Source organism: Heptranchias perlo, unplaced genomic scaffold (genome assembly GCF_035084215.1).
Source record: "Heptranchias perlo isolate sHepPer1 unplaced genomic scaffold, sHepPer1.hap1 HAP1_SCAFFOLD_60, whole genome shotgun sequence".
In the NCBI taxonomy this organism is placed as follows: domain Eukaryota; kingdom Metazoa; phylum Chordata; class Chondrichthyes; order Hexanchiformes; family Hexanchidae; genus Heptranchias; species Heptranchias perlo.
The window spans coordinates 5,742,096-5,769,781 of record NW_027139623.1 but is presented as its reverse complement, the minus strand read 5'-3'; the positions used below and the strand labels follow the sequence as shown (position 1 = coordinate 5,769,781).

Genomic DNA, 27,686 nt, shown 5'->3' with positions numbered 1-27,686 from the left:
GTCTGGTTGGAGCAGAAAAGGAGATGAATTGAAGCCCAAAAAAAAACCTTATGTGGCCTCATAAAATGAAGGAGATCAGCTCTTCGTTGGAATGTGCTCCCATCTGGGGATGTAGCTCAGTGGTAGAGCGCGTGCTTTGCATGTATGAGGTCCTGGGTTCAATCCCCAGCATCTCCAAAGCTATTTTTTCACCAGAATTACCCACAGAAAGGCGAATCTTGATTTTGGTGTGCTGCGAATTCAAATCTCTGAGGCTCCACAATCATTAAATTGCCCCTGACCAGGATTTCATCTCACGGTCTGCTCAGTTCACAGCAGCCGCCGACTGATCACAATGTGTGACGGTGCAATGTCCAGCGAGCAGTTCGAAGAACGGCGACCTGAAACAGAAATAATGGTCCGCACAGCCCGAGGAGACTCTCCCGCTCTCCCAGACTTTCTTCGCAACGCTCCCTTTCTCATTTCTCTGAGTGGCGAGACCTGGTTTCTTCTGTTCAACTGCATCTGTGTCAGGTCGGCAAACCTCAAGGAAAGTTGTCTCCTATGATTAAAAAAGGAGATGCTTTTCAGCCCAGTCAATCCTCGGGTGGACTTCGGAAAGTGAGGCACTCAGTCCTTTCACACTTGGTGAGAGATCGTGGTTATCTGGTGATGTCGCTCAGTGATAGACCGCACGCTTTGCGTGTATGGGGTCTCAAGTTCCCCAACAACTTTATGTTTTGAATTCCGGTCAGTCGGCGGCTGTTATGAGCTGAGCTGCTGAGGGGACCGTGAGATGAAGTCCTGCTTCTGGACAATTGAATGTTTGTCTCAAAAGTTGGAACTCGCTTCCCTCTGAAAGCACAATTCGTCTTTCTGTGGGACATTCTGGTAAAAATAAATGGTGGAGGTGTTAGATATTAAACCCAGAGATTTATACACGCAAAGAAGGCGCTATACCACTGAGCTACAACCCCAAATCCAATCGACCTATAGCCAAGGGTATAAGGACTGAGTCCTTACTGTCTTAACGCCACCCAATGATTTACTGGGCTTAAAATCATCTCCTCTTGTGCTCCAAGCAGACAACAGCCACGTAGTCCCGTAGCGGACGGTTGGACGGGACTAGAAATTCTCAGGCACATTGTAGCAGAGGCCACGAGAATATTTCGAGCCCTTGAACTTCAGCGGAGAATAACGTGAGGAGCAGAGACATTGAGTCTCGTTTCACTAAAGACAGACACAGGACATGCCCCAGGTATGGGTTTGTGCGAAGATCGTTTCCTTGAAAGCAACATGACGAGCTGGGGATGTAGACGAACATACGAAAATGATGCGCTGTAAAAGACCAGCTGGTCCATCAAACCTGCTCCTCACTCGGGATTGCTGGAGCATCATTACTGACACTTACTTTCCATTCCCCCGCCCGCAGCCATGGAATCTCCTGGGAGAGACAAAGATCCTGAGAAAAATCCAGGGCCTTTAAGGGATAGAGTACACTGGAAAATTCCTCCCTGACCCCCTCAAGTGATCGAAACCAGTCCAGGAGATCACATGGAATGTACGTACGTTGAATGTAAATCCTCTTACCTTTTATATGTTGTGACCTCTGACCCAGCCAAAAACCGGTCCAGCTCCCTGGAGAAGGAAGACAGAGAGTCAGCACGCACCGCACCAGCCAGCAACGCATTACAGAGGCGCACGACTCACTGGGAAAAGATGAAGCGCCTAAAATCCAGCCTATTCCTACCTCTGTGTACTCAAAACACTTGTCCCAGGTCCTCCCCAATCTGTCAAAGTGGAATAATCTCTCACTGGGCCCGCAATCCAGCCCTGGGTTCGGAACCATTGATACGGTGCGTGCGCTCTTCCATTGAATGCTATCCTGTGCCGAGCATTAGGTTTTTCTCGAGGTAACGAAAGTCTTGCCTGGCCTTGTGTTTAAAGGTGAGGTGAGCATCAGAGGATCTTTTCACAACTGCAGCCAAAATTCAAAACATAAACAGTGAGCAAGATAGTAGCAGACTTCAGTAGCACATAGGCAGACTGACAAAATGGGCAGACACATGGCAGTTGCAATTTAATGCGGAAAAGAGTGAATTCATGCACTTTTGGAGGAACCACGTGTAGAGGCAGTAGCATCTAAATGGTACTATTTTGAGTGGGTGGAAGAGCAGAGGGACCTGGGGGTGTATATTCACCAATCTTTGAAGGTGACAGTGCAAGTTGATAAATGGTACTATTTTCAGTGGATCCAAGAGCAGAGGGGCCTGGGTGTGCATATTTACAAATCGTTGAATGTGACAGGGCCAGTTGATTAGGCGGTTAAGAAAGTGAATGGGACACTTGGCTTTCTAAATAGTGGCATTGAATACAAACACAAGGAAGTCACGCTGAACTGGTTAGGCCTCAGCTTGAGTGTTGTGTACAATTCTGGACAGTACACTTTATGAAAGATGTCAAGACCTTGGAAAAGGTACAGAGGAGCTTGATCAGGATGATGCCAGGGAAGAGTGACTTCAGTTACGTGGAGAGGTTGGAGAATCTGGGTTTGTTCTCCGAAGAGCAAAGAAGCTTAAGGGAGACCTAATAGAGGTATTCAAAATAATGAGGGGTTTGGGCAGCCAAATAGGGAGAAACTGTTTTCACCGGCAAGTGGGTCAGTAACCAAAGGTCAGAGATTTAAAATAATTGTCAAAAGAACTAGAGGGGAAATGAGGAGAAATGTTTTCCCATCCTCGCTGGTAAAAACAAGCTGCTGGAACTTTTCACTCTCTCTCCTTTCCCTCTCTCTCTTTCCCATGGTTCAAACAAACTGATGCTGCAGCATCTGAAGTTTACGACAGTTTCCCACAGAGTTTCAATTCCTAGCTCGGCAGCTGTCTTAACTTTAACCTCGCCGCTTACCTCAGTGCAAGTACATCGTCTCAGTTAGACTTCTAAACAATCTGAAGCAATAATAAAACCTTTCGAACTTGCTCAATCTTCTCAGAATGCAGTCTTGAACAGTCAAGTCTAACAGTTCTGTGTTCAATTCTGTGTTGAACCAAACTCTGCTCCTTTAGCAAGTGAAAGATCCATATTTAAAAGTCCAAAGTCCTTCACGGGGTAACCATATATTTAATCAAGTGTTTAATATGAGCCTGAGCTCGGATCAGGCTTCTGTGTGGGGGAACACCTGGGCAACAGTGACGACACTATTATAAGTTTTCAATTGGCTGTTAGAAGCAAAGTCACTGAAAATTTACAACTCATAGATATAACTACCTGCATTTAAACAGCGCATTTAACCCCCCACAGATAAATAGACCAATCCGAATTACTGAGGTATAATCAGACAAATATGGAACTCCAGCTGAAGAAGGAGATGTTAGGCGCCATGAGAAAATCATAACACAAGTGATGGCTTTCATGGAAGGTCTGAAAGAAGGAAAGGACTTGCCTTTTTCAGCGCCTTTCAAGACCACAGGACGTCCTAAAATGCTTTACAGTCAATGAAGTGCATTTTGAAGTGTCGTCACTGTGTAATGTGGGGAACGGGCCAGCAAATTTGCACACAGCAAGCTCATACAAACTGCAATGAGATAAATGACCAGAAAATCGGTTTCAGTTATATTAGTTGAGGGATAAATATTGCCCAGGTCAATGGGGAGAACTCCTGTGTTTATTCTTGAATATTGCCGTGTGATCTTTTATATCTACCTGAGAGGGCAGATAGGCCGTTTCACGTGTCTTACGTAAGTCGATATCTCCGACAGTGCAGTGCTGCCTCAGTACTGCACTGCAGTGTCAGCTTGGATTATGTGTTCAAGTCTCTGGAGTGGGACTAAAACTCACAACTTTCGAACGCAGAAGTGAGACCGCTACCACTGAGCCAAGCCTGATACCTGAAAGGGGTAGAGGGAGATGGAGGGGCAGGGGGAGGGCATTCTGGAGCTTGGATATGGATGAAGGCACGGCTCTCAAAAGTAGAGCAAATGGACTGTGGATGCACAAGCGCTAGAGGTGGGGGAATGGAATATTTGGCAGGGGCTGCAGGGCTGGAGGATGTTACAGACATAGGGAGGGGTGAGGCCCTTGTGGATTTAATTGTAAGGAACAATAAAAATAAACTACAGGCTTCGGAGACTGGAAACCAATGCAGTTCAGTGAAGTTTGGATGATTTGTGAGGGACTCACCAATCAAAAAGAGAGGGGTGGAGGTTGAATCAGTGGCAAGGATGTGGAGATTGGGAGGGGGTAAAAGATCTTGACTTCACAATTTTTAACTGGAGGATATTATGGCTCCTCTAAAACAGAATGGTGCTATGACAACACAAAGACATTGGAAGGGTCAAGAGAGGCGGTGGTTTTGTCAGCGTAAATCTGAAAGCTGGTCCATGTCTGCGGACAATGTCACCAAAGGGCATCATGCAGATGAGGAAGAGGAGGGAGCAAAGGATTGAACCTTTAGAGACATCAGAGATAACGGCGATAGGGTGGGAAGAGAAGCTTCTCCTGACTATGATCAGATAGGTGAGTGGAACCAAGCGAGGGATGTCCCACCAAAAGAGGCCAATGATCGATGAATGAGGAAGTCACGGGTGGGTTTCCTGTAGTTGTGGAGGAGAGGGCGGAGATGGGGAGGGGTGGGCCATGGAGGGATTTAACCCCATGCTGAAAATGCTAAAAGTTCGGCGATCGGGAACTGGGAGTTAGTGAGGGTCCGTGAGGCCAAGCATGACCTGGTGCTGGTTGGAAGGAGGAGGCTGAATGACCGGACAGGCGTACATTGGAGGAATGGAGTCTGGAGGGTCAGAGGCATTAATGAAGGTTTTAATGGCAATATGCTGAGGAAGGAATGGAGGCGGGTGAGGGAAGCACGGGGCCTTTGTGATGGAGGTCAAATCGGGTCATGAGCTCAGCTCGGGGTTGTACGGGAGCAATTTTACTGCAGCCTTCAACCATTGTAAAATAAACGGGGAAATATCTGCAGTAAAATAACGGAGAGAGGAATGGCAATGAAACTCGTTTAGTGACCCCTGATATCACGCACAGTCCTAAGCATGACCATCAACTGTCCCCATGTCAGAGACTCAAAATACATATTTTAACTGGGAAACTGCAGGAACAGAGTGAAACGGGTCTGCTTTTGCCACTGGATTCAGTGCAGACGCGGTGAAATCGGTAAAATGTATAAATGAATCGGCAGGAGTGAACATGGTCAATACAATTATATGAAAACTGTAAATGAAGACGCTGATTGTTGTTGGACCAGTCCTTTCTGAACAAAGCTTTTAACTTTATTCCTGAGAGAGGTCTCATTAAGACAAGGTTCTGAACTTTGAGATGTTTGTGATATATCCACGTCATTATTTACATTGGAGACAAAGCTGCTGATGTAAGGTGTTTGTTCAGGTGACTGTAACTAATAGCAATGATCAGGGGTATAACCGTGTCAGTGGAGATTTATCCCCTGTATAAATTAAGCTCGTTGCAATGTACCAGCGCAGAGTGCTTTCTGGAGCTCCGGTTTACAGATCAGCAGAAGTCACTGCTTCTCACAGAAATGGGATATTCAGTACTGTTTCAGATCGAACGCATTTACTATCCTGTTCTTGCAGCCATTGGAGTTCCAGGTAAGCCGTTATCTCATCTGTGAATATTGCAAATCGGTGCTATCTGTGCTGCTGTACTTGGCTAATTATTTTTTCTCCCACCATGTTTTGCGCAGTCACCTCTTATATCAGTTGAATGATTGAATGTTTAAAGTCTCTGCTCTTTCAGTCTTGTAGGAGCTGCATTATATCTGTAATGAACATTGTATATCCAACCCTGGCACTGTTACTGGATTGTTCTCTGTACTGAATATAATGTTGAATAATGGTATGTACTTACATTCAAAACGTTCGGTCTTGAAGGAGCTGCATTATACCTATTATGATCATTACATCTCCAACCTTGGCATTGTTACTGGATTATTCTGTGCACTGAATTTATCGTGGAATAATGGTCTATCATTCCAAATGGTCGGTCCTGTAGCAATTGCATTTTTTCTGTAGTGAACGTTGTTTTTCCAACCCTGGCTTTGTTACTGGATTATTCTCTGTATTGAATGTATTGGAATCAGTTGTCTGGGCTAAGAGCTGGTATCAGACCATCAGGATTGGTTAACATTTTCATGTTGTTGAAATAACCTGTCCTGGAAATTTTTTCTTTTAATGTGTTTTCAGTGATTGATAATGAGACAGCTCACGGTCTCAGTGTTCCAAGGAGGCAGCGCAATGTCCGCCCTCTTCAATCACATGGTTTAGTTTAAGTGGCATTTCATTGTATTTATTGGTTATCACTGTTATGAGATATTATTTCATTATGTGTGTATCTGACGCAGCTCCAGAAGTCTGGTTACTGAACAGCGTTTGCTGCTGATTCTTTCATATCTCCTTCTCTGCTTGACTGTGGATGAATTCACTGTAAAATGTAATGTTTTGTATTTATGTTGTATCAGTTTGCACTTTTTCTGTTGGAATCATGAGCCCTTCTATTTATCTATAGATTTTTAGCAGCAGCGGTGATGTTGGCGTTTTGTTAATTGAACAATGCCGCCATCTAACGCTGTACTTTGTAATTACAGGAGAAGGAATTTCAATCATTGTGAGGTGTGTCTGGAAGAGGCATTCGATTCTGTTTATTCCATGAATTGTAGATGAAGTGAACAGTGTAGGTGAACAGCTGGAGACTTGGAAGATCTGCAGAAACATTAAACTGTTCACCGAGGCTCCACTATTCAACAAACTGACACTAAGAATAGGATTTTTGGAACACGGGGCTGGTGAAGAGAAAACAGGCGCAGGATGTTAGGATTTACTCGGATGTGAAAAGGGGCATTGAGGAAGAGTGCAGAGAGAGTGCGGAGAGTTAGAGAGGAGCGATAGAGAACGCAACTGAGAAGAAAAACGCGAGAGAGGAGCAGAAGGAACGAGAGAAAGAGAAAGACAGAGAGAGAGAGAGAATGGGGGAGAGAGAGAAAGAGAGACACATAAGCAGAATGAGAGAGAAGGAGAGAAAGAGAGATGGAGGGAGAAAGCGGGATGAATTGCTGAAACTTGGAATACAATTATGAAGAGGAAATGTGACTTGAAGGCGTTATTAGGATGTTGTCAGATTGTGAGAGTTTTATTGTACTCTCTCCGGGTGTGTTTATCACTATCAGATCCTCAGTCTGTTTATGTGAATGTTCCTTTTACTTGTTTACCGGCTGAATACATAAACATAATTGAGACGTATTTAAAGAAAAAGGATCGCATTGGATTGTTAGGATGTTGTATTCTAGAAGCTATGTGTCAGCTTAATTCAATAAAGAACGAGGCTAATTTAATTAATGCATTTTAATTACAGGGCTCGACAGGGTAGATGCAAGGAGGATGTTTCCCCTGGTTGGGGAGTCTAGAGGCAGGATCACAGTCTCAGAATAAGTGGTAGGTCATTTAAAATCAAGATGAGGAGAAGTTTCTTCAATCAAAGAGTGGTGAATCTTTGGAATTCTCTACCCCAGAGGGCTGTGGAGGTTCAGTCATTGAGTACATTCAAAGCAGAAATCGATTGATTTCTGGATATTAAAGGCATCACGGGATATGGGGATGATGCAGGAAAAAGGCATTGGGATGCAGATGGACGGGAAAGTGAGCGAGGGTCGTTACGGTAGGGGGACTGTAACTAACAAGCTGCTCCCTGACACCAATAACCACAGAAATTACGGGTTGAATTCATTAATTGTGTTGTGTTTCTGGGACCAATCGATTAGATTCCTTTTAATACTGTGCTGCAGTCTCTCCCTGTGAATCCGAGCCTCTCCTCCCACTGCATTGAATCCTCCGTCTCCTCATCCGTTGCTTCTGTTTATACACTTTCCAAAACCATCTGCTCCTGGCTCCACTCCAGCTCCTGCATGTCTTTTTCCTTGTCTCACTCCCAATCTCACTCACTCGCTCGACCTCCAGCTGCCTCTTCCAATCCGATCCGAAGCCTCAAACACACCACCGCGGATCTCCATCTTTCCGGTTTTGGGCCGGCCCCAGTCGGCTCTCTTAACCCAGAGCAACAAACCAGCAGCACCTCCCGCTGTCCCCCACCCCCCAGCCCGCTCACGTTCCCGTCCACCTTGAGCCCAAAATCCACATTTAACCAGTTGGATTCCCGGTCCGTAAAACCCCTTCTCCCTTCCCTACTGGCACTGCCCCCTCTCTCGGGCCTTTCAGTGGATCCGGTGCTCAATTTATTCACTTTCTGTGTCAATTTGCCAAGTCATTCTTGATAATTGTCTTTAAATACATTTTTCTGCACGAAAGCGCGGCCCAGGTCAGTGAATCAGATTCCAGCGTTTGATGCAGCGACAAAGCTGGAAATGTCCCCCAGATCCTGTCAAAAAGCTGCTTTGTCTCCAGGTCTGATCAGTAATTTCTCTGCTTCCTTTCCCTTTCTTACAGTTAACTTGGTGGCGATTGTGATCCTGACCCGAGGAAAGTGCGGTCTCTCCAAATGTATCACTCGCTACCTGGTGGGAATGGCGGCGGCCGATCTCCTGGTCGTTATCACTGATGTCATAATGTGGCGCATTGTTGAGATTTATTTCCCAGTTTCATTCTTGACCATTACCCCCGTGTGTCGTCTCATTGTCACCATGATTTTTGCAGTCACAGCGGCCTCTGTCTGGTTCACAGTGGTTTTCACCTTTGATCGATTTGTGGCCATTTGTTGTCAGAAGCTGAAAACAAAACAATGCACCGAGAAAACGGCGGCTGTTGTTATCGGGGTGGTGAGTGCGCTGAGCTGTTTGCTAAACATTCCCTGGTACTCTGTAATTGACCCGGAATATATAATGGACAATGTACCCCGGGGTTGTGTCTGGAAACAGAGCCTTTTCACTTCACCCGCATGGGCAGCGTTTGACTTGTTTTATTTTGTGTTAATGCCTTGTCTCCCATGCATTCTGATTTTGCTGTTCAATGTTCTCACCGCCAGGCACATTTTAACGGCCAGTAGAGTCCGCAGGGGGCTCCGGGGCCGCAGCAATGGAGAGAATCACAAGGATCCAGAGATGGAGAACCGAAGGAAATCCATCATTTTACTCTTCAGTATATCAGGCAGTTTTATATTGTTATGGAGCACAGTCGTTTTTTATGTTATCTCTCTGCATACAGCAAACGCCCAGTACTATGCGGTCAGTGACATTGAGTCAGCCGCATTCATGCTTCAACTTCTCAGTTCCTGCACCAACACGTGTATTTATGCTGTGACCCAGACTAAATTCAGAGAGGAGCTGAAGAACGGGGTGAAATACGCACTGAATCTAATTGTTACATTCGTTAAATCATAGAAACGTCTGAGAATTTTCATCGAAAATCAAATAAAAAGTCAATTAGAGTAGATTTTCACGTTTGGCGGTGGGGTAAGACTGGCGGTAGCGGATCGGGCGTCCGTTGTTCACCGCACCTGATTTTTCTATCCATTGAGATCAATGTGTTCGCTAACTTAACTGATATCAATCCAATACGTTAAAAACATTTGGAAATACCAGACAGGAATTATATTTTATACGACAAATGCGGTGTTTGTGAAATGATACAAGTTGATTTGAACGTGAAAAAGGTTTTCTGTTACTAATCTGGAAATACATGATTTCAATATTAAATGTTGCAGCCTGAAACGTGTAAAATCAAACATGCTCCCTTTCGGTTGATGATTATTTCCCATCACACACACTGCCCGGTGGGATGGATTGAGGGTGAGCTGTCAGGGTCAGACAGCGTCCTGTTCATTGGGACATTTGTTTTGACCAGAACAGAATAATAATGGACCAACACCCGGACCTTACTAACTGGGAAAATATTCATGTAATTTCAAACTCCAGTGGGGAGTTCCGAAGACCGTTTCCTCTCTGAGCTGCTGGGCAGCAATGTTTACTTACTGCAGGGAGTTTAATGGGACATGAGGCTGGGCCTGGTTACACAGATCTATAAGGAAACCTCATGATACATTTCTGAGAAGATCAGGAGGCGGGAGATTTCTCACGGCCTCAGCAGGCCAAGGGAAAGCTCTAATGCTCCTCCTCGCCACACAAAATATGAGTTACAAATAAACTTCTCAGTGTTCTGGATCACTCAATGCCCATCGATAGGGCGGCTCCTCCTCCCATTTGTAACTAACATTATGTGGTGTCCCGTGTACGTCATAATACTCTGATTTACATATTACACGTGGTCTGACCCGGAAACAGGTGGGTGTTGCTCCGGCCGCTCTTCTCAGGACCCGACCCACGATGGTGGAGGCAGGAACGCCAGTGTTAAAGGGGCGGTAAGTGACCTGACACCATTTACTTGCCTCTACCACCCCATTTCCGCCAGGCGGCGATACTTAAAATCGGCCACACCTTTCCTGACCTACGCCCTAGTATTAATCTTCGAAGCCCACAAGCTGGTCCATTGTCTCAAACTGCACCGGTTCACAACACGTGGAGGGAAAATTTCACCATCGCTGGGGGCTGAGCTGAAAGAGCGGATCACCCGCCCCTTATAGAACAGGCCCGATTTTACTTTCTCCGTCAGTTCACCGCCCAAGCAGTGAAGGTGAAATTACCCCCTACGTCTCTGATCCCAAAGTTCGACAGGTGTGTGAAGCACATCACACACTGTTTGCTAAATACTGTCATGAATGTGAGCGTATCGATCCATGTATTCAGGTAAAAGGTGATAACCCCCCGCCCCTCCATAGAGACAGGATCCCTATACCGTGGAGTCGAAGTGGGGGTTCACCCCCAACAGCTCGGTAACACAGGATGCAGTGCACTGCGGGCAGTTCCCTGGAATGCACCTCCAGATAGATATGAACTGCTGCTGGAAGGCCATCAACTCGGTGAAGGAGGCCCGATGGTCTTCCTAAAACCAGCTGGTCTTCCAGGTGAAGGAGCTGTTCACGATCCAAGGCCCAGGAGTCCGTGCTGTGGGAAGCACTGAAGTTTAAACTAACTTGGCAGTGGGATGGGATACAGAGTGGAGCTACAATAGGGGGTGATGTGCAGCCAAATATATAGAAAAAAACAAGTCAGCTTGGAAGACAGGGCAAATATGTGAGGGCAGGGCTGGATGGCATCTATTTTAATGCAAGGAGTCTTGCGAATAAGGTGGATGAACTGAAGGTGTTGATAAACATATGGGAGTATGATATTGTTGCTGTCACAGAGACATGGTTGAGGGAGGGGCAAGAATGGCAGCTCAATATTCCGGTGTACAGAATCTTCAGGCGAGACAGAGGGGGAGGTATAAGAGGAGGGGGGTCGCAATATTAATTAAAGAATCAATTACTGCCATAAGGAGGGATGATATATTAGCAGGTTCCTCTAATGAGGCCATATGGGTGGAGCTTAAAAACAAAAAGGGGGCAAGCACTTTGATGGGAGTGTACTATAGGCCCCCAAACAGTCAGGGGGAGATAGAGGAACAAATATGTAGGCAAATCTCAGAAAATTGTGCAAATAATAGGGTAATAATAGTGGGGGATTTCAACTTCCCCAATATTAACTGGGATACTCAGAGTGTAAAAGGCTTAGAGGGTACAAAATTCTTAACGTGCATCCAGGAGAGCTTTTTGAGCCAGCATGTAGAAAGTCCTACAAGAGAGGGGGCGGTACTGGACCTAATTCTAGGGAATGTGGCCGGCCAAGTGGAAGAAGTGCTGGTAGGTGAGCACTTTGGTGACAGTGACCATAATTTGGTGAGATTTAAGGTGGTCATGGAAAAGGACAGGGAGGGGCCGGAAATAAAGGTTCTAAATTGGGGGAAGGCCGATTTTAATAGGATAAGGCAGGATCTGGCCAAAATGGACTGGGATCAGCTGCTTGTAGGAAAATCCGCATTGGAGCAATGGGAGTCTTTCAGAAGGGAGATTGAGTCCATACAATGGCAACATGTTCCTGTAAAGGTCAAGGGTGGTTCCAAGAACTCCAGGGAACCTTGGATGTCAGGGGATATACGAGAATGGATTAGGAAAAAAAGGAGGGCTTTTGGCAGATACAAAAGGCTAAAGACGGAGGAAGCCCTAGAGGAGTACAAAAAGTGCAGGGGGATACTTAAAAAAGAAATTAGGAGATCAAGGAGGGGCCATGAAATAACACTGGCGAGCAAAATAAAGGAAAATCCTAAGATGTTTTATAAGTATATTAAGGGTAAGAGGATGACTAGGGAAAAAATAGGGCCCATTAGGGACAAAAATGGCAATCTGTGTGTGGAGCCGGCAGATGTAGGAGGGGTTCTAAATGATTTTTTTTGCATCTGTTTTCACTATGGAGAAGGACGATGTGGACATAGAAATACGGCAGGGGGACTGTGATATACTCGAACATATTAACATCGAGCGGGAGGAGGTATTGGCGGTTTTAGCAGGCCCGGACGAAATGTATCCCAGGCTACTGTGTGAGGCAAAGGAGGAGATTGCGGGGGCTCTGACACATATATTCAGAACCTCTCTGGCCACAGGGGATGTGCCAGAGGACTGGAGAACCGCTAATGCAATACCATTATTCAAGAAGGGGAGTAGGGAAAAACCGGGGAACTACAGGCCAGTGAGCCTAACATCAGTGGTAGGAAAATTATTGGAAAAAATTCTGAAGGACAAAATTAGTCTCCACTTGGAGAAGCAAGGATTAATCAGGGATAGTCAACATGGCTTTGTCAAGGGAAGATCATGTCTGACTAATTTGATTGAATTTTTTGAGGGGGTGACTAGGCGTGTGGATGAGGGTAACGCAGTGGATGTGGTATACATGGATTTCAGTAAGGCCTTCGATAAAGTCCCGCACAGGAGACTGGTCAAGAAGGTACGAGCCCATGGAATCCAGGGTGCCTTGGCACTTTGGATACAAAACTGGCTTAGTGGCAGAAGGCAGAGGGTGATGGTCGAAGGTTGTTTTTGTGACTGGAAGCCTGTGGCCAGTGGGGTACCACAGGGATCGGTGCTGGGTCCCTTGCTGTTTGTGGTCTACATTAATGACTTGGATATGAATGTAAAAGGTATGATCAGTAAGTTCACTGATGATACAAAAATTGGTAGGGTGGTAAATAGCGAGGAGGATAGCCTCAGTCTGCAGGACGATATAGATGGGTTGGTCAGATGGGCGGAACAGTGGCAAATGGAATTTAACCCGGAAAAGTGCGAGGTGATGCACTTTGGAGGGACTAACAAGGCAAGGGAATACACAATGAATGGGAGGACCCTAGGCAAGACAGAGGGTCAGAGGGATCTTGGTGTGCAAGTTCACAGATCCCTGAAGGCGGCGGAACAGGTAGATAAGGTGGTAAAGAAGGCATATGGGATACTTGCCTTTATTAGCCGAGGCATAGAATATAAGAGCAAGGAGGTTATGATGGAGCTGTATAAAACACTGGTTAGGCCACAGCTGGAGTACTGTGTGCAGTTCTGGTCGCCACACTACAGGAAGGATGTGATCGCTTTGGAGAGGGTGCAGAGGAGATTCACCAGGATGTTACCAGGGCTGGAGCGCTTCAGCTATGAAGAGAGACTGGGAAGATTGGGTTTGTTTTCCTTGGAGCAGAGGAGGCTGAGGGGGGACATGATTGAGGTGTACAAAATTATGAGGGGCACAGATAGGATGGATACTAAGGAGCTTTTTCCCTTCGTTGAGGGTTCTATAACAAGGGGACATTGATTCAAGGTAAAAGGCGGGAGGTTTAGAGGGGATTTGAGAAAGAACTTTTTCACCCAGAGGGTGGTTGGAGTCTGGAACTCACTGCCTGAAAGGGTTGTGGAGGCAGGAACCCTCACAACATTCAAGAAGCATTTGGATGAGCACTTGAAATGCCACAGCATACAAGGCTACGGACCAAATGCTGGAATATGGGATTAGAGTAGACAGGGCTGATGGCCGGCGCGGACACGATGGGCCGAAGGGCCTCTATCCGTGCTGTATAACTCTATGACTCTAAGATGCGGCCTGACCAAAGGCTCTATGGGGAAAGACGACATTGTAAGGCTATTTTACCTTATATTGTTCAGCATGTATTTGAAAATATGTTCTATATTTTCAATTGTAATAACGGAATCGTAGCGTGTATGATATCTATTCTATTGTTTTGAATTGCAATTGTGGTATTTACATTGAACTGTGTGCATCCATAAATTTTATGAAATAAAGTACATCTTGAAATATTTTTTAAAAGTTCCAGTCTCACCGTGTGTGCTGTGTTGGACAGTGAACAGTGGAAACACAGCCGGACAGTAAAGATGTGGGGAGTTATAAAAAGAACATCTATTGCAGGCACCAGGTGAGAAATAGGATTAATTTCTTAATGATGAGAAACTCGGGGCTGTAGAGGAGCAAAGGGATTTGTGTGTCCAGGTGCACCAATCACGAAAAGCTACTGCACATATCCAAAATTTAAAGGTCCCAATTTCTAGTCTGTCATATCCCAAGGTATTGCTGTCAGGTATTTCGCCAACTCTCTGGAATTTGCTGATATAATCAGGCCCCACTGCCGCCCTCGCTGGTCCATTCCATCCATCCAGCGCCCTCTGCATTAAAAAGTTACATTCAATCATTCTGCTCATCCTCTGCCCCAGGGAGAGAAGACTAATAGTGGCGGGAGGACCCAGACCATCAGCCTTATATGAGTTTGGAAGTTTCTGTTTTTAATTCAGGTTATTTAATTTGCAATTATTTCCCTTTTTTGTATCTTATATTTTAATTTCATCATTGCAGATTTTGCATTTTTGAACAAATTCTCCAAACCCTTTGCGCAGTGAGTGCTGACTCCGGGCCCTTTGATTGACAGCTCTCACCACCTCCACCCCAATCCCCACGACTCCGGGCTGACTCCTCCCACCACGTAACACGCATCACGCAGCAGCGTCACTCACCTTACCGCGCTGACGTCCTTGCGCCGCGTTGCCTTAGCAACAGGCCCGCGCCGGGAGGATGATGATTGCCGCCCAAGGCCGGTGGGCGGACGGGCGCTGCTGTGGGCGGGGGCGGGGCCGACAGAGGGAGGGCCCGCACCGGGGAGTGGCCTGAGAGGGGTGGCGGGCGGAGTTACTCGGGGCCTCCTGTGGGCCCCGTGAATCTCCACTCTGTCAGCGGCCGGTGTCGAGCTGGGCTCGGGGGGGAGTCACTCTCCCGCCTCTCGGTCAAACGGGCCGTGGGTCGGAGCCCGAAAGTGAGCGAGAATCAAACAGCACAGGGAGAGGCCGCTCGGCCCATCGCGCCTGTGCAGGCTCTGTGAAAGAGGCCGCTTGGCCCATCGCGCCCTTGCCGGCCCTGTGAAAGATCGATCCCATTAGTCCCACTCCCCCCTGCTCTTTCCCCACAGTCCCGCAAATTTTCCCCCTTCAAGGATTGACCCGATTCCCTTTTGAAAGTTATTATTGAATCTGCTCCCTCCGCCCTTTCAGGCAGTGAATTCCAGATCAGAACAACTCGCTGCCTAAAAACATTCTCCTCATCTCCCTCTGGCTCTTTTCCCAATTCCCTTCAATCTGTGTCCTCTGGTTACCGACCCTCCCGCCTGTGGCAACAGTTTCTCCCCATCGACTCCATCAAAACCCCTCCTCATTTTCAACCCCTCCATTAAATCTCCCCTTAACCGTCTCTGCTCGAAGGAGAACAATCCCAGCTCCTCCAGTCTCTCCCCGTAACTGAAGTCTCTCATCCCCGGTACCATTCTGGTAAATCTCCCCTGAACCTTCTCTGCTCCAAAGAGAGTAATCCCAGCTTCTCTATTCTCTCCACATAATTATTATTATTATTAAGTGGGTTGTGCTGGGTATCTGGAAGCTGTAATTCGGTGAGTAGAAAGCAGTGGGAGGATAAGTCTGCAGATTGATTTTGGGAGATGGTGAAGACGGTGATCGTGGATTCAGACAAGGGAGGGAGGTGGTCTTTGAGACCGTCCGTGCTCTGTTGTAAGATCTCACTGTGTGTGTCTTGTTCCAGCCGTTCCCATTTGTACCTGTGACCTGACTGGCGGAGTCTGCGACCTCAACTGCTGCTGTGACCCTGACTGTTCCCCCGCGGACATCAATGTCTTCCCCACCTGTCTGCCGGGCAGTGAACCGTAAGTTTCTGTTCATGTTTTACTACATTGGCACCCGGTCCGACAAAGCTTCGATTTTAAGACCCTCGACCTCGTTTTCAAATCCCTCCATGGTCCTCGCCCTCTCCATATCTCTGTAACCTCCTCCAACCGATTTATTCTCCACCGACAACCCCATGTCACTCCAACCTATCATGGAATCGAACCCACCCATTTATCTCCTCCCACACACCATCTGCACTCTGCGCACAGTCAGTGCTGGGACACTCAATCCTGTTATACGCACAGTCAGTGCTGGGACACTCAGTCCTGTTATACACACAGTCAGTGCTGGGACACTCAGTCCTGTTATACACACAGTCAGTGCTGGGACACTCAGTTCTGTTACACACAGAGTCAGTGCTGGGACACTCAGTCCTGTGAATACACACAGTCAGTGCTGGGACACTCAATCCTGTTATACACAGTCATTGCTGGGAAAGTCAGTCCTTTTACACACACAGTCAGTGCTGGGACACTCAGTCCTGTTATACATACAGTCAGTGCTGGGACATTCAGTGCTGGGACATTCAGTCCTGTTGTACGCACACTCAGTGCTGGGACAATCAATCCTGTTATACACACATTCAGTGCTGGGACACCCTGTCCTGCTATCAACACAGTCAGTGCTGGGACACTCAGTTCTGTTATACACACAGTCAGTGCTGGGACACTCAGTCCTGTTTTCACACAGTCAGTGCTGGGACACTCAGTCCTGTTATACACAGAGTCAGTGCTGGGACACTCAGTCCTGTTATACACACAGTCAGTGCTGGGACGCTCAGTTCTGTTATACACACAGTCAGTGCTGGGACAGTCAGTCCTTTTTCAATACAGTCAGTGCTGGGACACTCAGTCCTGTTATACACAGAGTCAGTGCTGGGACACTCAGTCCTGTTATACACACAGTCAGTGCTGGGACACTCAGTTCTGTTATACACACAGTCAGTGCTGGGACAGTCAGTCCTTTTTCAATACATTCAGTGCTGGGACACTCAGTTCTGTTATACATGCAGTCAGTGCTGGGACACTCAGTCCTGTTATACACATTCAGTGCTGGGACACTCAGTCCTGTTATACACACAGTCAGTGCTGGGACACTCAGTCCTGTTCTTCACACATTCAGTGCTGGGACACTCAGTCTTGTTAAACATACAGTCAGTGCTGGGACACTCAGTCCTGTGAATACACACGGTCAGTGCTGGGACACTCAATCCTGATCTACACACAGTCAGTGCTGGGACACTCAGTCCTGTTATACACACAGTCAGTGCTGGGACACTCAGTCCTGTTCTTCACACATTCAGTGCTGGGACACTCAGTCCTGTTAAACATACAGTCAGTGCTGGGACACTCAGTCCTGTGAATACACACGGTCAGTGCTGGGACACTCAATCCTGATCTACACACAGTCAGTGCTGGGACACTCAGTCCTGTTATACACACAGTCAGTGCTGGGACATATTGGATATATTGACCTTGGAGGGGGTACAGTGCAAATTCACCAGAATGACACTGGGGCTTGAAGGGTTCAATTATAAGGACCGGTTGCATAAACTTGGTTTGCATTCCCTTGAGTTTAGAAGGTTGAGGGGTGATCTGATCCAGATATTTAAAATTATAAAGGGATTCGATAGGGTCGAAATAGAAACTATTTTCTCTCGTCGGTGAATCCAGAACAAGAGGACATAAACTTAAATTTAGAGCTCGGGTGTCTTGGATTGAAATCAGGAAACTCTTTCCCACACAAGGGTAGTGGAAATCTGCTCAGCCTGATTGAAGTGGACCGTGTGATATAATAGAATTTTCTGTCCTGTCAGACTTGGACATTTGTAGATCCATCTTTTAAAATGGTGGAGGAACTCAGTTCTAAGATGGATTCCACTCACTTCATCATGAGTCCTCAAACTGCTTCTCTTATCATCAAGATATCAAGGACTGGACACACTGTGTTTGAAAGAAAGCTGATTAATTTGACACTTGTACAGAATATTAATAATCCCTTTAACTGGGCTGGAGTTTAACATCAGAAACAAACCCCAACTGTCAGAATGAACATGGTTCAGTCCTGGATGTGATTAACATCAGCAATAACAGCAGAATCCAACCCCTGCAGTCACATGTGATCCCGCTGGTGACTCAGCAGGTGGGAAGACTGAGTGAATCCCATCCCACACACGAAGCAGGTGATCGGCCTCTCCCCAGTGTGAATACGTTCATGTCTCAGCAGATCCCAAGTTCTTTTAAAGCTCTTCTCACAGTTAGAACATTGAAAGGGTCTCTTATCAGTGTGAACAAGTTGGTGTTCAATGAGGCCGGAGGAACAAGTGAATTCCTTCCCACACACGGAGCAGGTGAATGGCCTCTCCCCAGTGTGAACTCGCTGGTGTGTCAGCAGGGTGGATGATTGAGTGAATCTCTTCCCACATATGAAGCAGGTGAACGGCCTCAGCCCTGTGTGAACTCGCTGGTGTGTAAGCAGGGTGGATGACTGAGCGAATCCCTTCCCACATATGAAGCAGGTGAATGGCCTCTCACCAGTGTGAACTTGCTGATGTCTCAGCAGGTGGGATGATCGAGTGAAACTCTTCCCACACACGGAGCAGGTGAACAGCCTCTCCCCAGTGTGGACTCGCTGGTGTGTCAGTAGGCTGGATGACCGAGTGAATCCCTTCCCACACACGGAGCAGGTGAACGGCCTCTCCCCAGTGTGAGTGCGTTGGTGTGTCAGCAGATCACTTTTTCTTTTAAAGCTTTTCTCACAGACAGAGCATTTAAAAAGTCTCTTATCAGTGTGAACAAGCTGATGTTCAATGAGGTGGGAAGATTGAGTGAATCCGCTCCCACACACGGAGCAGGTGAACGGCCTCTCCCCAGTGTGAATTCGCTGGTGTGTCAGCAGGTTGGATGACTGAGTGAATCCCTTCCCGCACTTAGTGCAGGTGAACGGCGTCTCCCCAGTGTGAGTGCGTTGGTGTGTCAGCAGATCACTTTTTCTTTTAAAGCTCTTCTCACAGACAGAACATTTAAAAAGTCTCTTATCAGTGTGAACAAGTTGATGTTCAGTGAGGTGGGATGACTGAGTGAATCCGCTCCTACATACGGAGCAGGTGAACGGCCTCTCTCCAGTGTGTCTGCGTCGATGTGTTTCCAGCCGGGATGAGTAACTGAATCCCCTCCCACAGTCCCCACATTTCCACGGTTTCTCCATGGTGCGGGTGTCCTTCTTCAGGCTGTGTAACTGGTGAAAGCTCTTCCCACAGTCAGTGCACTGGAACACTCTCAATCGGGTGTGTGTGTCTCGCTGCTATTGCAGTCACAGTGATGTTTGAAATCTTTTCCACAGATAGAACAGATCAACATTTCTCCTATATTTTAAGGCCGATAATCTTCAGGTGCTGGTGAATGGAGTCAGATCTTGACGTGATGTTTGGTTTGAGTTTCTCGTCTGCAAATCCGCCCCTTGTAATACCCTGTAAAAGGAGATAACAAAAGTCCTCACTGTGAATGCAGGATAGAAATTCAGAACAGGCAATTCCAGTTCCTGTGGAACATTCTTCCCGCTCATTCCCCCAGACTGTAAATCCCCGTCCCACACACTCACCCTCCTCCCTCTGCTGGAACCCAAACCCATCGCACCACCTCCAACATTTTTCCTTCTATTTAAGTTTTCTCTCTCTCCTGAAGATCCCGACTGTGACTGGGTTCAGTTCTGCACTCAGTGGTTCCCCTCCCTCTCCTCCCCTGAAGGTGCTGACTCTGACTGGGTTCAGTTCTACACTCACTGGTTCCCCTCCCTCTCCTCCCCTGAAGTTGCTGACTCTGGTTGGATTCAGTTCCACACTCACTGATTCCCCTCTCCTCTCCTGAATATGTTGACTCTGGCTGTGTGTATATGCTCTGCCCCTCATTTCCACACAATGTCCCTCCCTATAGCTGCCTGTATGCCGTCCATCTGTGATATCTCCCAATTTTGGCAAAAGACTCTCCCTGACCAGTCACCATTTCTCCTTCACTTAAAGATTTTCCTTGACCTATCACAATTTCTCCTTCATTTTCAGACGCTCCCTGATCAAACACAAATTCTCCTACATTTATAGACGCTCCCTGACCCTTCAGCATTTCTCCTTCATTTGCAAACTCTCCCTGACCCGTCAGCATGTCCCTTCATTAATAGACACTCCCTGACCCATCACTGTTTCTCCTTCAGATATCGACACTCCCTGACCTGTCAACAATTCTCCTGCATTTACAGACACTCCCGCACCAATCACCGTTCCTCCTTCATTTACAGACACCCCCGGACCAATCACCATTTCGCCTTCATTTACAGACACTCCCGGACCACTCACCATTTCTCCTTCATTTACAGACACCCCCTGACCAGTCACCATTTCGCCTTCATTTACAGACACTCCCGCACCAGTCACCGTTCCTCCTTCATTTACAGACACCCCCTGACCAGTCACCATTCCTCCTTCATTTACAGACACCCCCTGACCAATCACCATTCCTCCTTCATTTACAGAAACCCCCTGACCAGTCACCATTTCGCCTTCATTTTCAGACATTCCCTGATCAAACACAATTTCTCCTACGTTTATAGACGCTTCCTGACCCTTCAGCATTTCTCCTTCATTTACAAACTCTCCCTGACCCGTCAGCATTTCCCTTCATTAATAGACGCTCCCTGACCCATCACTGTTTCTCCTTCAGATATCGACACTACCTGACCTGTCAACAATTCTCCTGCATTTACAGACACTCCCGGACCAATCACCATTCCTCCTTCATTTACAGACACTCCCGGACCAATCACCATTCCTCCTTCATTTACAGACACTCCCGGACCAGTCACCATTCCCGCTTCATTTACAGACACCCTCTGACAAGTCACCATTTCTCCATCATTTACAGACTCTGCCTCATCTGTCACCATTTCTCCCTCCTTTATGGACACTCCGTCACCCGTCACCATTTCGCCTTCATTTTTAGACACTCCCTGACCTGTCACCATGTCTTCTCCCATTTATAATATTCCCTTACCAGAAACCATTTCACCTTCATTTTCGACAATCCCTGACCTGTCACCATTTCTCTTTCATTTATAGATATTCCCTGACCCTTCACCGTTTTTCCTTCATGTATAGACACTCCCTTACCAGACAACATGTTTCCTTCATTTACAGACACTCACTAACCAAACAATTTTTCCTGGCACTTTACATGATTGTGGGGTTTATTCTGTATCTGTCAGTCTCTGATCCTGTACAAGAGTTTGGTGTTTATTCTGTATTTTTCACTCTCTGGTACTGTGTGTGAGTGTGGGGTTTATTCTGTGCCTGTCTGTCTCTGGTACTGTGTGTGAGTGTAGGTTTTATTCTGTATCTGTCTGTCTCTGGCACTGTGTGTGAGTGTAGCTTTTATTCTGTGTCTGTCTCTGGTACTGTGTGTGAGTGTGGTGTTTATTCTCTATCTGTCTATCTCCGATACTGTAGATGTGTTTGGTGTTTATTTTGTATTTATCTGTCTCTGGTACAGTATATGAGGTTGGGCTTTATTCTGTATCTGTCAGTCTCTGGTATTGTGTGTGAGTATAAGATTCATTCTGTATAAGTCAGTCTCTGATACTGTACATGAGTGTGAGGTTTATTCTGTATCTGTCAGTCTCTGGAACTGTGTGTCAGTGTGGGGTTTATTCTGTAATTGTGTGTCTCTGATACTGTCGATGTGTTTGGGGTTTATTCTGTATCTGTCTGTCTCCGATACTGTGAATCCCAAATTCACACATTCCGTATCTGTCAGTCTCTGGTACTGTATATGAGTGTGGGGTTTATTCTGTATCTGTCAGTCTCTGGTGCTGCATATGAGTGTGGGGTTTATTCTGTATCTGTCAGTCTCTGGTGCTGTGTGTGTGTGGGATTCATTCTGTGCCTATCAGTCTCTCGTACTGTATATGAGTGTGGGGTTTATTCTGTATCTGTCAGTCTCTTGAGCTGCAAATGAGTGGGGGGTATATACTGTATCTGTCAGTCTCTGGTACTGGAAATGAGTGTGGGGTTTATTCAGTGTATGTCAGTCTCTGGTACCTTGTGTGAATTTGGGATTCATTCTGTATCTGTCAGTCTCTGGTACTGTGTGTGAATTTGGGATTCATTCTGTATCTGTCTGTCTCTGGTACTGCAAATGAGTGTGGGGTTTATTCTTTATTCGTCTGTTTCTGGTACTGTATATGAATGTGAGGATTATTCTGTATCTTTCAGTGTCTGGTACTGTGTGTGAGTGTGGGATTCATTCTGTGCCTGTCAGTCTGTGGTACTGTACGTGTGTGGGGTTTATTCTGTATCTGTCTGTAACGGGTACTGTATGCGAGTGTCAGGTTTATTCTGCTTCTGTCTGTCTCTGGTGCTGTATATGAGTGTGCGGTTTATTCTGTATTTTTCAGTCTCTGATACTGTATATAAGTGTGGGGTTTATTCTGTACCTGTCTGTATCTGGTACTGCACATGAGTATGGGGTTTATTCTGTATCTGTCTGCCTTTGGTACTGTGTGTGAGTGTGGGATTCATTCTGTTTCTGTCTGTCTCTGGTACTGTGTGTGAGTGTGGGATTCATTCTGTTTCTGTCTGTCTCTGGTGCTGCATGTGAATGTGGGCTTTATTCTGTATCTGTCAGTCTCTGATACTGTATATGAGTTTAGGATACATTCTGTATCTGTCAGTCTCAGCCAATTTATCTCAGTCTGGGTTTTATTCTATAATTCAGTCTCTGAGACAATGTGCAAGTCTGGATTCATTCTGTGTTCTTATTTCAGTTTATATTATTGTATTTGAAACTATATCTTTAATACTTTAAAGTATATGCCGTTTTTTATCAAGTGTTTAATTTGTAAATATTGATACACTTTTGGATTTTCTTTAATCAAACAATGTTTGTGAGTGTATTACATCTTCATCTCTGAACTCTGTTGTGAATGATAATGTACCTTTCAATCTCTCCATGGTGAAATTATTTAACTGGTATATAATGTGTAGCTCAGTCTATAATAATGGAATTAATTCTGTATCTCAGTCTGACACTGAGATTTTTGGACTGGAATGTAATATATAGCTCAGCCTGCACTAATAGAATTGATAATGTATCTATCAGTCTGTTACTGTATGAGATTTTTGGACTGGTGTGTAACATGTAGCTCAGTACATGCTAATGAAATTGATGTTGTATCTTTGAGTCTGATATGGTCTGACAGTGTTGGACTGCTATATAATGTTTGGCTCAGTCTGCACTAATGGAATTGATACATTATCTTTCAATCTGACACGAAGATTTTTGGACTGGCATGTTGTGTATAACTCAGTCTGCAGTGATTTGACTTAGAGATTCATTCTGTATTTGTTTGACTGTGGTACTTTGTGATTCATTCTGATTCTGTCAGCCTGTGGTACTGTGTGTGAGTGTGGGATTCATTCTATATATGTCAGCCCCTTGTACTGTATCTGAATGAGATTCATTCTGTTCCTGTCAGTCTCTGGCACCATGTGTGAATTTGGGATTAATTCCATATCTGTCAGTCTCTGGTGCTGCATGTGAGTGAGACATTCATTCCATTTCCATCAATCTCTGATACTGTATATGAGTGATATATATACTGTATCTGTCAGTCTGTGCTACTGTATGTTAGTGTGGGATTCATTTTGTATCTGTCAGTCAGTGGTACATTGTATGAGTGAGGGATTCATTCTTTATGTCAGTCTCTGGCACTGGATCTGAGTATGAGATTCATTCTTTATCTGTATCTAATTTGTATCTCATTTCACAGCATGGCATTCAAACCTGTATCTTTAATACATAAATGTATCAATAATTTTTCCCAGTGTTTAAGTGGTAAGTAATTATATACGTTAAAATGTGATGCTGTAGGTTATAATCAGAGAATCACTGCACTTTTTGGCTACGATTAAATCTGCATCAATGTGAACACAATTGTGATACAGTGTATCTTCCAAACTGACATGGTGACATGTTGAACTTATATACAATGTGTTGCTCAGTCTGCATAAATGGAATACTGTATATTTCAGTCTGAATCTGCATTGGTCTTTTGTATTGGTAATTAATATGTAGCTCAGTCTGCACTAATGGAATTGGTACTGTATCTTTCAATCTGACACTGAGATTTGTGGACTGGTCCCTAATTTGTAACTCAGCCTGCACTAATGTAGGTGACTGAGAGATTCATTTTGTATCTCTCAGTCCGTGATACTGTGTGGGATTCATTGTGTATCTTGTCAGTAGTGTGTTTGAGTTTGCGATTCATTTGATATATACAGTCTCTGATGCTGTGTGAGTGTGGGATTCATACTTTATCTGCCAGTCTCTGGTACATTATGAGAGTTTGGGATACATTCTCTGTCAACATTGGTACCATAAGAGTGTGAGATTTATTCTGCATCTGTCTATAATTATTGTCTCAGATTACATTATGGTGTTCAATACTGCAGCTTTAATATCTTCATGTTTAAATAGTTTTTTTCATTTAATTGGTAAATATGGATATACTTTAGGATTTGGTGCTGGAGGTTTTTAATCAGATAATTTGTGTGCTTTTTGGACTACTATTAAATCTATATCTTTGTGTACTATTGTGAATGATAACATATATTTCAAACTGATATAGTGATTTTGGAATTGGTTTATAATGTGCAGCTCAGTCTGTACTATTGTAATCGATACTGTGCCTTTCAGTCTAATATTGTATGAGATTTTTGGACTGGTATGTAATGTGTATCTCAGTGTGCACTAATAGAATTGATACTGTGTATTTACATCTCATACTATGTGTATTATAAACTGGTTTCTCATTTGTTTTTCAGGTTCGACTGTCACAACATTTCTCAGTCTGATACTCTACATGAGTTTTGGACATGTCTGCAGTTTGTACCTCATGATACATTAATCGAATGGATACTGCATGTATTAAACTCACATTTGTGAGTTGTGGGGTGGTATTCAATTCGAATCTCAGGGTACATTATTGGGGTTCATTCTGTCCATTTCAATCGGGTACCATGTGTGATTTCTATCTGGTATTTAATGTTGCCCAATTGTGAGATTGACACAGTGCCTTTCAATCTGAGAGTGTGATTTTGACTGGGATTTTTGTATTTCCCTGTCAGCGGAACTGAGTTTGGGAGAAATGGAACAGTATCTGTTTGATGGTTGGATTGAAAATGTGTCTCTGGGTCTTGGGATCAGTGTGGTACTGACTACTTCTGCTATCTGAGACTGTGGAACTGATGACCTGTCTGTGACTCCGTGCTCTGTGTGTGTGATAATGTACTTACTGTGTGTGAGAAGGAGCTGGCTGCACTGTTTCTTTTGCCTCGGGTGGAGGAAACATCACATTTATTCTGGATCCTTCAAGGATTTGCCTGTGGAAAGAAAATTATCTCTTATTACTCAGGAACAGGTGAGGTAGAAAACACAAAAGTGATCAGTTTAATATCTCTGTTAATGATCATTTTGAATATCCACAAATGAAAACCAGTGATACAAACAGTGTCAATGTCTGACTCCACTGCAGTACTGCAGCACTCAGCTTCTGCACACCCGGTGTGTTGGACGATTTTATAACAATTTAGTGACATCCAGACACAACACAACCCCTGCACTGATCCGTGAATGGGACTACCCGATGGGGCAGGGACCTTTGTGCAGGTCAGGTTTCTCAACTCCTCTCCCATGGGACTAGCCGTTCACCCCAAACCAAACAACCGCTGTTTAAAATGTGTCCTTCACACTTCTCACCTGATGCCTGCAATAGATACTGCTTGTATAACTCCCCACATCCTGACTGTTCACTGTCCAGTAACAGGGTGAGACTGGAACTAAACCAGGAACATTCACTACTGATTTGGGGAGAGAAAGCAGCAATGATTTTAAATAGCAGGTTCTTCCCATTCTGTCTCCCTTACCCTGGACACACCCTGTACACACACAGCCCGAGAATGACCTCTCCCTTCCCCCGCTCACTCCATGTTCCGGGACCAGTTCTTGATCCACTCCGCCTCTTACAAACAGCCCCCGGACTCCCCCTGACCTTCCCCCGGACTCAATGCCGATCTCTGAGCCCATCTGCGGACACGGTCCCGAAGCGATGAGCTGCTGTAACGAGGCTGCTCTTTGCTCCCTTCCCCCGGGGGCCGTGATCTCTCCATTCCCGGCTGTTTTAAACCATCTTCTTCCGCTCACTGAGGGAATGGCGCCCACAGGCCGAGCTGGGGGAGGGCAGCGCGCATGCGCTCTTCCGTTCAACGACGACCAGGGCTGGGGGCGGGGCTGCGTAACGCATGCGCAGATATCTGGTTTAATTCCCAATGCAAAAATCGATGGAAACTTTCCCCAATTGGAATTTTTCAGAGTCTGAGCAAAGGAAGTGGGTCTGGGGGAAAGGTCAGAGGGAATGGGGTCCACAGGCAGTGCAGGAACAGGTACCAGAATCAGAAACAGATGGGATTCCACCAGTGCCTAACGCTGGAATCCAGACTGACTTTACAATCTCTAACTATTAAACTAGATGTTTCCATCCCTGCTGTTTCTCTCGGTATCTTTTGATGGAAAAGAGTCTTTCAGAGATAAAGTGGGCGGCTGTGAAATGAGCCAATTGGTTCTGTTCATTCTTGGTCCCTTTACTGATAAAGAAACTTGTGACTCCCTATCTGGAGGCCGGATTCCTCCAACCAATCCTGGAGAATTGTAAACAATTTTACAACACCAAGTTATAGTCCAGCAATTTTATTTTAAATTCACAAGCTTTCGGAGGCTTCCTCCTTCGTCAGGTGAACGATGTGAAAATGAAATCCTCGAAATGAGAGGATTTCATCCTGGAGAAACATGGGAGGAAAGTGGGAGTCGGTGTATTTGCTGGGACCGTGTCGGATTAATATTTGACGGCAACAGTCCCAGATTATTTCAATCGGAGTGAAAATCTCGGTCACTGAGAGAAATGCAGAAGGGCCATGAGCTGCAAAATTGCAGAGGGTACAACATGCAAGAGAGGGTTAAATGCGTGACACTGTCCCTGAGAGTGGGATTAATAATGTGTCTGTCTCTGAAATAATATCAGTGAGAGATGAGACTGCATCTTCTGTCACTCCAGCTTAGAATGGCAATTGGAATGGAGAATTTTCCAATTTGTTACTGGGTGAAAACGGGACATTGCAGGTCAGTTTCTCTCTCTCTTTTGTACAACATATGATGGTGGAATACTGCTGCTGAGCGTGCGACAGAGACACTGATGGGAAGCGTATGGCTGATACTCTGCCTGTCTGTATCTCTCTGGCGCTGTGCACGAAGGTGGGATACTGTTTGCTGAGTGTGAAACGGACACACTGAGAGGAAGTGTGAGAATGATACTTTGTCTGTGTCCCTGTCTCTGTCTGTCTCTTTATCTGTCCGTCTGTATTTCTCTATCTCTAGCGCTGTACATGAGAGCGGGATAGTGTTATTGAGCGTAACATGAACACCCTGTTGGAAGGTAAAGACTAAATCTGTGTCTGTGAACAGACCTCCGGTGCTGTTGGTGAGACG

At 45.6% G+C, this 27,686-nt stretch overlaps 2 protein-coding genes and 1 non-coding gene across 4 annotated transcripts in view; 1 reads left to right on the top strand and 2 right to left on the bottom strand.

The window, feature by feature from the left end:
- LOC137316839 (zinc finger protein 229-like) overlaps nucleotides 1–27,686 on the bottom strand; it is a 330,353-nt gene that overhangs the window by 285,466 nt on the left and 17,201 nt on the right. The gene's annotated exons all lie outside the window — the stretch shown is intronic.
- Nucleotides 106–177, top strand: trnaa-ugc (transfer RNA alanine (anticodon UGC)). Its single transcript has one exon. It is a non-coding gene; the product is annotated as a tRNA-Ala (tRNA).
- Nucleotides 18,050–26,319, bottom strand: LOC137316840 (zinc finger protein 271-like). Of its 2 annotated transcripts, XM_067980681.1 has the most exons (3): nucleotides 26,130–26,319; nucleotides 25,442–25,528; nucleotides 18,050–19,570 (listed from the first exon to the last, which is right to left on the bottom strand). In XM_067980681.1, the coding sequence occupies exon 3, from the start codon at nucleotides 19,306–19,308 to the stop codon at nucleotides 18,214–18,216; it is 1,095 nt and encodes a 364-aa protein (XP_067836782.1). In that variant the 5' UTR covers nucleotides 19,309–19,570; nucleotides 25,442–25,528; nucleotides 26,130–26,319; the 3' UTR covers nucleotides 18,050–18,213. The 2 variants fall into 2 exon arrangements, with proteins under 2 accessions (XP_067836782.1, XP_067836781.1); XM_067980680.1 differs by lacking the exon at nucleotides 26,130–26,319 and having other exon boundaries at nucleotides 25,442–25,583.

What these genes read in the sequence shown, in the direction of transcription:
- LOC137316840 (XM_067980681.1), bottom strand. Translation starts at nt 19,308, where the DNA reads ATGGAGAAACCGTGGAAATGTGGGGACTGTGGGAGGGGATTCAGTTAC.